Here is a 12,596-nt window from a genome sequence, read left to right on the forward strand (position 1 = left end):
ATTTTCTCCACGGATACATATTAGGCCATGGAAGACTCCATTAAATTTGGGAAGTGATCCGGATCTGCATCCAGATTCTGGATCGAGTTTTCCCTTTATAAACGCTTTGCAGGATTACTTCAAAACTGTTTCACTGCGATTACCAAATTTGAACCACACATAGATATTAGGGCATGGAAGACTCCACTGAATTTTGGAGGTGATCCGGATTGGGAGACATCACAAACCTCTGATTGCTCTTGTTATTTGTATAATGATGTATGAATGTAGAAAAGCACAACACATATGAAGAGTAAACAAGTCACAGATGACAGTGATGTGTTCAAGAACTGCTCAGACAATACTGAAAATATTTGACTGTTTTGCAAAGCCTGAAGTGACACGGTGACCAAGCAATCCCTGCTGAGCAACCGTTATTATGTTGTGTGGTGTGTGTTAACGATTAGCTTGACTCCTGTGTTAGGAGTGTGCTGTGAGATGAAGGCGCAGATGACTTTTATACTATCATACATAACTGGTGACAAACTGTTATTTTCAACCATTCTTAACAATTTTGGCTTGTCATGTGTAAATCAGAGGCTAACGTATCACCATACAGTGGAGAGAGTCATGATGGAGGCTCTGCCATGTATATGTCGTTTATGGATCATTTTGGAGCAGGGCCTGCACACCACAAACATGAAACATTTTACCCTTGTTGATGAACTAATAGTAATAATGTTTTTGAGCAACAACTATGATACTTAGATGTCAATTTTATCTCATGATGAAATGCAAGACTGTCCATTCTCTACCGCTTTTCTATGTGTCAAACAGATCATTTTAAAAATACAAAAATGAAATTTCAATTTCAACAAAGTCTATTTCTGAGCTGGATTTGAATTTGCATCATAGTAAACCTCAATTGCACTCAGTGCTCCACTTTGTCATCTGAACTGCCAGATGTAATTGATGATGTTCCAAAATTCACTTTTAGCATAAATCTGTGTGTAACATATCGTGAGAGAAAAATTAAACTGTGCTAAACATATATCCAGATAGAGGAAGGCACACAGCAAAATTGACAGTGTCAATCTCTACGACAAACTGGTGTGGCGGACCCGGTGCCCAGGCGGAGAGGCAAAAGAGGAGCTGACAGAGGCTAACGGCGGCTACATCCGAGGCTAGTGACGGCCGCTACAACCGAGGTTAACAGCGGCTACATCCGAGGCTAGCGACGGCCGCTACAACCGAGGTTAACAGCGGCTACATCCGAGGCTGGCGGCGGCTACATCCGAGGCTAACGGCCGCTACAACCGAGGTTAACAGCGGCTACATCCGAGGCTAGCGACGGCCGCTACAACCGAGGTTAACAGCGGCTACATCTGAGGCTGGCGGCGGCTACATCCGAGGCTAGCGGCGGCTACATCCGAGGCTTGCGGCGGCTACATCCGAGGCTGGCGGCGGCTACATCCGAGGCTGGCAGCGGCTACAGCCGAGGCTGGCAGCGGCTACAGCCGAGGCTAACGGCCGCTACAACCGAGGTTAGCGGCGGCTACATCCGAGGCTAATGGCTGCTACAACCGAGGCTGGCGGCAGCTACATCCGAGGCTGGCGACGGCTACATCCGAGGCTGGCGGCGGCTACATCTGAGGCTACCGGCGGCTACATCCGAGGCTAACGGAGGCTACGACTGAGGCTGGTGGCGGCTATATCCGAGGTTAACATCGGGGCGGGTCGGTGTGCTGCGACCGGACCTGTGGTGGTGGAGACTATAAGTGAGAATTGTTTCACAATTAATAGTGGCCAGTACTAAATCACAATAGTCAACATGGCACCACCTAAGAAAACGGATAAACTTGAGGAAGACATAGAGGAGATAAAGACCTCATTAAATTGTATATCAAAAGACATGTCTAATCTAGACAAGTTGACGGAGGAGATTAAAGAGCTCAAAAATCTTGTTAAAGAGAAGGACAAGATTATTAAGAAGCTTGAACAACGTGTGGATGAACTTGAACAATACTCTAGAAAAGATGATGTTATAATATCTGGTTTAGAAAAAAAAACATCGGTCTTATGCAAGGGTAGTGGATTCAAGTGGAGCCAATGGGGAGGATGCACCACCTGAAGAACTTCAAACATTGGAACAAGTTACAAATTTTTTCTATCAAAAAGGTGTTGTCATCCATCAAGACATTATATCAGACTGTCATACTATTCCATCCAAAGATAGTAAAAATAAACTATCTACCATTATTATACGATTTATAAGCAGAAAATACAAAAATGACTTATTAAGACAGGCAAAGAATCTGAAAGGAACAAGTGTCTATATAAATGAGCATCTAATGAAAAAAAAATGCAGATATTGCTAGGGAAGCAAGACTACTAAAAAAACAGAAACACATTGTTGCTACATGGGTCTGGAACTGTAGGGTGTGGATTAGAGTGAAAGAAGGAACAAATGTCATACAAATAAAAAACAAGGATGACCTTACAAAATACAGACCTGAATAGACAATTATGTAAGTATGACGTCAGTTGGTAATTTGACCAACAAAAATCAGATCAAACATGGAAACAGATGATAAAATATATGATATAGACACCAACATTGATGAAAGTATATCTGACTTAAAAACAATTGGTTGTGAGTATTATATGGAAGAACAGCTAAATAGTGAAAAAATTAAAGAAGAAATTACAGAAGATACCCTGTCACTCATACATATAAACAGCCGAAGCTTGTATTGTAAAATGTAAAAAATAAAAGATTATTTAAATCAGTTTAAAAATAGATTCAGCATTGTTGCAATCACAGAATCTTGGCTTAAAAATGACCTCATGGCTGATGTTCAAATGGAGGGATATGAGCTGTATTTTGTAAACAGAAGAGATAAAAAGGCGGAGGTATTGCTTTGTACACAAAAACAGATCTGACATGTACAATTGTAGAAGAAATGACAATTATAGATGATGTCATAGAAATTGTAACAGTGGAAATTGTACATGAAACATCTAAGAATATTCTAATCAGTTGTGTATACAGAGCACCAGACTCTTGCGTTGTGAAATTTACAGATAAAATAATAGAATTATTCCATCAAATCAAAAACAAAACACTTTTTATGTGTGGAGACTTTAACATTAATATAGAAAGGTCCAGTTGCCAAAGAACAAGTGATTTTGTGAATTCAATGTATAGTTTGGGTTTATTCCCCTTGATAACAAAACCAACCAGAATTACATCGCAAAGTGCAACTGTAATTGACAATATATTCACAAATAGAACAGATGAAATTATTAAGAATGGGATCTTGATGACAGATCTTAGTGATCATTTACCAGATTTTTTTCAATATTTAAATACAAAAATTGGTACAAGAAAAAAACTGTTATAAATTTTAAAAGAGATAAGTCAGTAAAAGCCTTAGAGGCATTAAATTATGACCTTAAAAATCAAAATTGGGAAGAAGTTTATGTCGGCGACGTTAATGTAGCATATAATTCATTTATGAAAATACTGATGAAATCATATAATAAAAACTGTAAATTAATAAAAAAAATTAGTAAGAAAAGAGTAAATAAACCATGGCTGACTAAGGGAATAAAAAATGCTTGTGTAAAGAAAAACTATTTATATAGGTGCTTTTTAAAAATGCAAACAAAGTAAACAGAACACAGATACAAAACAAAAATAAAAATAAACTATTGACAATAATTAGGAAACAAAAAAAATATAGTGAACAATTAAATAAGAGTAAAGATAATATAAAGGCAACATGGGGAATTATAAATAGTGTGATTAAAAGTGATGGAGCGAAATCAACTTTTCCAAATTACTTTGTCAAGGAAAATAAAGAGATATATGACATAAAAGAAGTTGCAAATGAGTTTAATTATTATTTTTCAAATGTTGGATCAAGTGTGGTGGGAAATAAACTAATAGTAGAAGATAAATTAAATACACTTGTAAATACGGTCAATAGTATTTTCCTTGACAATGTGGAAAAAGATGAAATAAGAAATATTGTAAAAAAACTGTGTAAGCAAAAGATCAACTGACTATGAAGATTTAGACATGATGACTGTAAAAAGTATAATAGAAACTGTTACTGAACCATTCACTTACATTTGTAATCTGTCAACAGGAATTTTTCCAGACGAAATTAAAATTGCCAAGGTAGTCCCATTATATAAAAATGGAGACAAACATAATTTTTCAAATTACAGGCCAGTGTCATTGCTTCCACAGTTTTCTAAAATTATGGAAAAAGTTTTTGTGACAAGGTTGGACAAATTCATTGAGAAACATCATATTTTAAATAATGCTCAGTATAGATTCAGAACAAAACATTTGACAGCTATGGCAATTATGGAATTAACAGAGAAAATATCAACAACAATAGATAATAAGGATTATTTTGTAAGTATTTTTATCAACCTGAAAAAAGCTTTTGATGTTATCGACCACTCAAGATTGCTTCACAAGTTACAACAATATGGAATTAGAGGTATTGCACATCAGTGGGTAAAAAGCTACTTAGAAAATAGAAAACATTTTGTTCAGATAAATAATACTAAATCAGAATTGTGTAACATTATTTATGGAGTACCACAAGGGTTGGTACTTGGACCCAAACTGTTTATTTTGTATATCAGTGACTTGTGAATGTATCTAAAGTACTTGGCAGCATATTATTTGCTGATGATACAACATTATTTTACTCTGGATCAGATATACAGGAAGTAGTACAAGTGATAAATACAGAGTTGGAAAAAGTTAAACATTGGTTTGATATAAACAGATTGTCACTAAATCTTAATAAGACAAATTTCATATTGTTTAATGACAGAGTGGAAAAAAAATGATGTGTCATTAAAAATAGATGGAATGGACATACAAAGGGTAAAAGAAATGAAATTTCTAGGAGTCATGATTGATGAAGATCTTACATGGAAGTCACACATAAATTACACAAAAGGAAAAATAGCGAAAGCCATTGCTGTTTTGCATAAAGTAAAATTTTCGTTGAATAGTTATGGTTTATTAACATTGTACAATTCATTGATTGTCCCATATTTAACTTATTGTGTAGAAATCTGGGGATCAACATGTAAAACTTATTCGTACACAACCATTATTTATTCTGCAGAAAAGAGCTTTAAAAATGATTAGCAATAGTCGTTTTAGAGATCCATCTTATCCATTATTCATTAAGTATAGGGTACTTAAATTTCATGATTTAGTTGATTTGAAAATATTACAAACAATGCACCAAGCTAATAAAAATACCTTACCAGTAAACATTCAAAATATGTTTGAAAAAAAGAGTAAGTAGTTATAATTTGAAAGGAATAGAAGTCTTTAAAAAACCAAGATTCAGAACCAAAGTAAACAAACGGAGTATTGCAGTTAATGGTGTAAAATTATGGAACAACCTCAACAAAGAAATCAAAGAATCAAGGTCGCTTAAATTATTTAAAAAACGTATTAAACTAGATGTATTAAGTAAGTATGAAACTATGAATTAAGTCAGTGGGTTGTGACAAAGTCTAAAATGTAATCTGTTAATAATGTCTAAAATGTTTAAGTCTAAAATGTAACCTGTTAAAAATGTAATCTTTTAAATAATGGCTAAAATTATGAAATAAGTCAGTGGTATGTGACAAAGTAAAAAAAATGTAATCTGTTAAATAATGTTGAATAATGATGCTTAAAATTGAAAGATTGTATTGTAAAAAGGGGCAGAAAATATAAGACTTGTTCTTCCCTCTGCTCCTTTTCATTCAATGTCTTGTAATATATTCATTTCTGCTTTTCTGTTTTTCTTTTAAATAAATGAAATAAATATTGAAAAAAAAATTAACACTAGAAATTGTTAAATCATGTGTGTCCTATGTGTGTCCGCGCTATTTTGTGTTAAATGAATGCTTTTCTAGTGTTAACTTTAACACTGTTGGTATTAATTTGACATGGACACTGCTGATTTAATACTGATTGAGTTGAATCAATACTTTCTAAACTGTAAATTTCACACTGGAATCATTGGACACAAATCTTTCTAGTGTTAATTTAACACTGGTGATTTTGCTGTGTAGGTTATGAGATGCTTGTTTTCACCACACTGACTAAGTGCTGGATGGCAGACTGCAGTCACATTGAGACACTGCCTGTGGAGGCCTTCAGCAACCTTCAGCGGTCACGTGACACAAATTATGTATTTTTGTTGGCACATCCATTGTTTGCCTCCCACCTTATATTCATACAGCTGAACACCGGGTGCAGAATGCTGTCTTTTTGACAGACCACAGATTCAGCATCATGAATGTCAGAAGGTCAGCTTCATCCAAAAATTACATGTTTTGAAATCGACTAATGACATTTTGAAATAGCATGGTCAGTGACCCCTGCCAAGTCCACTCTGCTTTGTTACCTTTTAGCACCGTAGATCCAGGCTACGCTGATGTTCTCCAAGATCACCACGATGGTCAGAGGCAAACCAGCGGAGTAGTCATCAAACATGGTAACAAAGTAGTTCCCTGAGCGCTGCACAAACAGCAGGCCCAATAAGAACGCTATGATACAGCAAACAACTGTTGGAAAGAAGACAAATAGGCAGCCAGTCAGAACCAGTCAAGCATTATACCCCCGTCACACATAGCCGAATGGCGTCAAAATGATGAATCGGTGCACATCCAAAATGTGTCAGATTTCAGTTCCAAAACACTTTGACAGCCATCTGCGAGAGTCCACATAGTTGGTCAAAATTGGCCGGCGGCCCCGAGTGTGATGCACATTTTCAAAACCCTCCGGGCACCATCGAGATAGGACACCTATCCGACAGTGGTCCATGTGCAATCTGAGGACCATCTGACTGCAATTTACATATTCTGATGGCAGAAAAACAGGATCTGAAATGATTTGAGTGCATACGAGGGAACCTCGAGATGGATCTAGCATGGCAAAACCTGCTGGTATGACCTGCACATGCCACATATAGTAATTCCCCCCCGGAGTGCAAAGGGACTGTCTATATGTATGTGCAGTGGTGGGCACAGTTCTGCTAATTCGCTAACCGCTAATTATCGAAGATAATGTTTTCATTATCATTATCATCATCATGTTTTCATTAGCTTTTCAGATAACTTTGAAAACCATCATCAGATCAATTATCTTCCGATAAGCTTTGGTCTGATCATTTTTAGTCCGCTAACATTTTTTGCAGACGTAGCTTTTTGTAGCAGATGCATAGTTCTGTCCTCTAGAGAAGAGAAGAGCTAGTTCTAGAAGAAACTGAGAACTAGGAGAACTAGTCATAGAAAAGAAAAAAAGCTCACTTCTTTTGACCCATAATGATACAATGGCAATATAATCTAAGTCAGCCAAAGGCATACGGTTTTAACTTATGGTTAGAATTTTAACCAAACTAATTTCGGACAAGTTATTTAAATTAACGTCACGTCTGAAGTTTTATAAAGTGAAAATATCAGATATATGTTTTAGTTTTAAAGTACTGAACCAGTTTTAAAGGTTTTAGTGTGGACATGGTGTGTGCGCAGTGCATTCTGGGTAAAAGTTCACGACAGGAGAAATGCATTTGAGACGCTCTGATCAGGCTCCACAAGGATTAAGCATTAAACTCTTTGTATATTGTGCCTAAAACTCTCGTGAATATATTCTCTGGGTTTATAGACGTTGTTATTGTATTTGTTGATGTAAAAATGCCAGAAGAAGCCCAGGTTGCTTCTCCAAAAGCCGAAAAGTTTGTTGTGATTCAGGCCGTGTGATATAACCGGCATCAAAATGCATAGAACACTGCCATCTACTGGCGACCGGTTATTATCTGTCGACCGCAGGATTTAAAAATTATCTGTAGGTTTCCAAAACCTGAGAGACCACATACGTGGAGATAAAAAAATCATAGATCTGACAGGTTTAGTTGTGCAGTGTGTGGTGTCAGCCACACGGTAAAAACAATGCACATGAACAGATTTCACACACGAACATTCCCAGGTCAAACATCTCGCTTTCTGATTGGCTGCATGTCACATTTAACTCCTTGCATCCTTCTTAACACACCACACAGGGCAGGAATAGCTGATAAGATTATATTTACCATCATCACGATTGTCTGGGCCTCCTTAAGATTGTTGGAAGGGGAAGATCGGGTCTGATATCGGCCTAATTATCTTGCCATGTGAACCCGGCTTGATGTTATGAAGTCTCACGGAGCGACTGATTGATCTGTTATAACACTGCACCAAGCAGCTAACTGATTGGATGTTATTACTCCTCACGGAGCGACTGATTGATGCTTTATGACACCGCACCGAACATGTTTTCACTATTATTTGATTTCTTTGTGTGACTGACATCATTATTCAAGCATTCAAAAGGTGATTCCTACCGCCACACAATTCGAACCACACACGAGAAAGTTTTTTGATAGTACATTTATTTGTAAACACCAACACGTTACACTGATTCACTTGTGTTGGTTTTTACATAGAATCAGAGAATGAATCAATCAACCATTCAGTATTAGCGGAGGCTTAGTTTACCCATAATTCCCTCTGGGCACCTGTGTGTTAATGTTCAAATCTTCAGAATTAGTGCATTATTTTAAAATGAACAGATATGTGTTATATATCACTTTGTACATTTTAAGCGTTTACATTAATGTAGTTATTCTATCTGGAATAATTTTATTTATAAAGCAAAACCATAATTCAAACCTCTGCCTCATCGCTGGACCACTGTATCCTGTCAGGGTAAGGGTAAATGATACTTTTCTATAGCATGGGGCAGAGCGCACAAAGACAGAAGCGCTGGCTCATTGGCTGTTTGGGTTTGTGATCGCCATTGGTTTTGTTAGAAGCTTTGGAAGCGTTTAAACTCAGAATCAGCTTCTTAGTAGCTGAGAGTGTATTTGAGGCAAAATTTAAAGTTATCGGTTATCTGCATTTCCCGATAAGTTTTTAGGCAGTTTATCGGTTTAGCATTAAAAAAAGTTAACTTTTCAGTTAGCTGATTACCAGTTATCTAAGCTAACTTTTTGGTTAGCTGTGCCCACCACTGTGTATGTGGCATGCTTCCTCATGGCAATAATTCTGAATTATTGTAATGTACAGTGAATGTGAACAGCAAACCGAAAGCACTGTGCGCGACTGTGCGCACACCACCGCAAATCTGAACAAGCTGTTATATCCAAAACAGACTTTACAGTACAGATATTTATCCATTCCTTCACATGGGTGACGTAAATAATGTGAACTAATGTCTCCATCATAACTGTATATACCATGGGCAGCTGCACTTCTCAGGGGTGCGCAGTAACACATCATTGCACGTGTCAGACTCAGAGCTGAATGGATCTCACCACTGTAATATATGATCAACTTCTAACTCTGTAGGAGATATGATGTGGAACTGTTGTGCCAGGCTGTGACATCATTAATAAACATGAATCTCACCTCCAACGGCAGTCCAGGAGCGCAGTGTGGACGTGGAGCCAGGACCGCAGCCTGTGGTTAAAATCCTCTCACCCAAAATAAAAAATTCATCCCATGTGAACATACCATTCAACGAGGCTTTGCCTCGTTGAATGGTATGTTCCAGCTGTCACCAAATTAAATATATGTTCCATTGAAAGAATGTAAGTGGTGCGTGCTCACACAAGTGGGAAGGCGCTTGTGGCGTGTGTATTACCAAGAAAAAAAAAAAAAGCTGTGCATTTCCTCAGTACAGCAAAAAAAAAAAAAAAAAAAAAGACGCCATGCAGCTTACAGCGCAGTGGATTTGTTTTGTGTGTGTGTGTGTGTGTGTATGCATGTGTGTGTGCTTGTGTATGTGTGTTGTGTGCGTGCACGTGTATGCGTGTGTAGGTGTGTGCGTGCAGAGCCGGCCCAAGGCATACGCCAACTACGTGGTCGCTTAGGGCCTCCACGCCACCAGGGGGCCCCGAGAGCACCGACACGTTGTGATAAAAAAGTAAATGTATACATGAAATTAAAATAATATTGAATAATTTAAACGAAATGGTATTACACCCGAAAAAAATTAATTCATTTTGACAAAATACCAATACTACGTTAATTGATGCCTCCTGTTGGCTGCTGCCACCGTTGGGCAAATTTAGATGCACCGCTTGGATCAGGTGGTCGATGACTAATCGTGAGGAACAAAGTGAGTGCAAGTCATGTCTCAGAAAATAAATTATCCCTCTGGAGCGGAGAAAAGAAAAAAGAAGTTGGAAGACGAGAAAAAACAACAAGACAAAGGTAGGTTTGCATGTCCAATATTACAATTTTTGTTGTCATTATTTGCTAAATGCTCCGTTCGTTTAGTGTAAAGTGCTTTAGGTGTCTTAAAGCCAGAGGCGATTGCTCTAAGACTGCAAGGGAAGCTCAGCTTCCCCTAAAATGTCAAAAAATAAGTGATCAAATATATACTGTTGTGTGTACATGTCATTGACTAAATATGCGCTACAACGCGCTCAACTTTTGTTCAGAATCAGCTTCTTATCACTAGTAACGACGCAGCTTTCCTCTCACTCAAACCCGCAGCTTCACAGTGCTTTAAACAGTGTGGACGCTGAGCGACACAAAGCATGCTGCGAAACGAGACGAGTCATTGGATAAATGCTGGGCTTTGTCCCGCCCATCGGACGCTCAGCGTGTCTGGGGGTCTATGGGGCAGTGGGCTGGCCTCGGCTGGCCCGGACGCTCAGCTTCTGCATGATGATTGGATGATCTGTCTGAGGCTGAATCCCTTTTTGATTGACAGCGAAATGAGCGAATCAGCGATCTTTTGGTGTAAACATGGGAGCATTTTTTCTGTTCTGAGTTGAACCGGAGACTTTCCTAATCCTCTTAGCAGCATTTTCTTTGTTAAAAACGACTAGCGACAAATCGGGCTTCTATTTCTGGTGTTTTTTTTTTTGTAGCTGCTTGTGTTTGGAGACTGACTTCTATCACTCTTTCTGACTTCTATCGTAGTTTTTGTCCCTACCGAGCAGCGGGTGCTGCTGAGCTCCTCCAACATCACAAAGCACTCACAGGCGGACAAACTTCACACTAGCCTCGCGCCAGTCCCAGCTAGCAAGCTGCACATAATGGCAGACAATTTGAATGTTGTGGACTGGATTTTGGCGAAGCCATTTGATAGTCTTCCTTACGAAGAAAAACAGTTAAACAGCAGGACCGATCAACTCCTCAGATTAATTTGGTGCAAAAGGTGGGGAAAAGTAGCTCAGCTCTCAATGGTTTGCAGGCCAAAGTTAAAGCAATAGCCCCCAGTGCAATGTTTGTACATTGCTATGCACACACGTTGTTATGTTGTGGATTTCATTTTGGAGATTAAGTATTGTATTTATTATTTAAGTATTTAATTTTGATTACAACTTAATTTTTCTGTAAGATAATGTGAATGTCATTTGATTCTATTTTGTATTTGGATATTGAACATTTTGCACACCATTGCACATCTGAAAGTCTCCTGCCTGCTGATGTTATTTTCAAATAGTTAAATTAATGAGCCATACTTATACATCACTCTGTATGTAGAAGTTAATTAAAACATATTTATGAGTTTGCTACCCCTTTAAGGTTAAAAACAAGAATGACACCTGTATGATGTAAGATAATTACAAATAATGCTAATGATTGTGGGTACGTTACACACATAACAGTGTAGCCTATGGAATAATGAGGCATCTGGTGCTGAGGTGATGGTAGGGGGGCCCCCAAATGAAATTCTGCTTAAGGCCCCATAAAGGCTTGGGCCGGCCCTGTGTGCGTGTGTGTGTAGGTGCATGTGTGTGCAGAGTGCAATGGTACCAAATGTATGAAACCAAATTTGCACTCTAAATGCAACACAAATGGGATGAATAATCCATGTCACGTGACATACAAAGCACCAATCAAATGACAAGGATCCACTCAGCCATTATATAATATACAAATATTGAATGTTTATGAGTTCAATGGTACGAATATTTCATGAGGTGAAAAATGGTACGTACAATTTTTTCACCAAGTTAAATGTTTGTTCCATTGAAAGAATGTAAACACATTCATTATTTGTTTTATATGATGGCTAAAATAGATCCTTGTCATTTGATATTAATTTATAAACAACAGAAAAGGGACTTAATTTTTAGTGTGTGTCACTGGTCCTTTGAGCTCAAGAGGTTCCAAACAGTCCAATGTAAACTTTAAATAGGAGTCCAAAATTGTTCTCAGTCAACTTGGAAAAACAGTAAGATAGTTCAAAAATAATTCTGACGATGTAGTCTGTGATGCTGTGCACCGACTTCACGTATTTCCAAAAAAAAAAAAAAAAAAAAAGACTTTGTGTACAGTTGTGCTCAAAGGTTTACATACCCTGGCTGAATTTTTGCTTTTTTAGCCATTTTTAATATGAATGACAACACAAAAACTTTTTTTTCACTCATGGTTAGTGGTTGGGTGAAGCCATTTATTGTCAAACAACTGTGTTTTCTCTTTTTAAATCAAAATGACAAGAGAACTACCCAAATGACCCTGATCAAAAGTTTACATACCCCTGTTCTTAATACTGTGCATTGCCCCTTTAACATCAACGACAGCTT

General features: G+C 37.7%; 1 protein-coding gene across 1 annotated transcript in view; it reads right to left on the reverse strand.

The window, feature by feature from the left end:
• Positions 1-12,596, reverse strand: part of slc6a17 (solute carrier family 6 member 17) — a 67,513-nt gene that overhangs the window by 12,074 nt on the left and 42,843 nt on the right. The window contains exon 9 of the mRNA XM_034172270.1: positions 6,420-6,579. Within this exon, the coding sequence (XP_034028161.1) occupies positions 6,420-6,579 (160 nt within the window). The remainder of the gene's footprint in view (positions 1-6,419; positions 6,580-12,596) is intronic.

Source organism: Thalassophryne amazonica, chromosome 6 (genome assembly GCF_902500255.1).
Source record: "Thalassophryne amazonica chromosome 6, fThaAma1.1, whole genome shotgun sequence".
NCBI lineage: Eukaryota > Metazoa > Chordata > Actinopteri > Batrachoidiformes > Batrachoididae > Thalassophryne > Thalassophryne amazonica.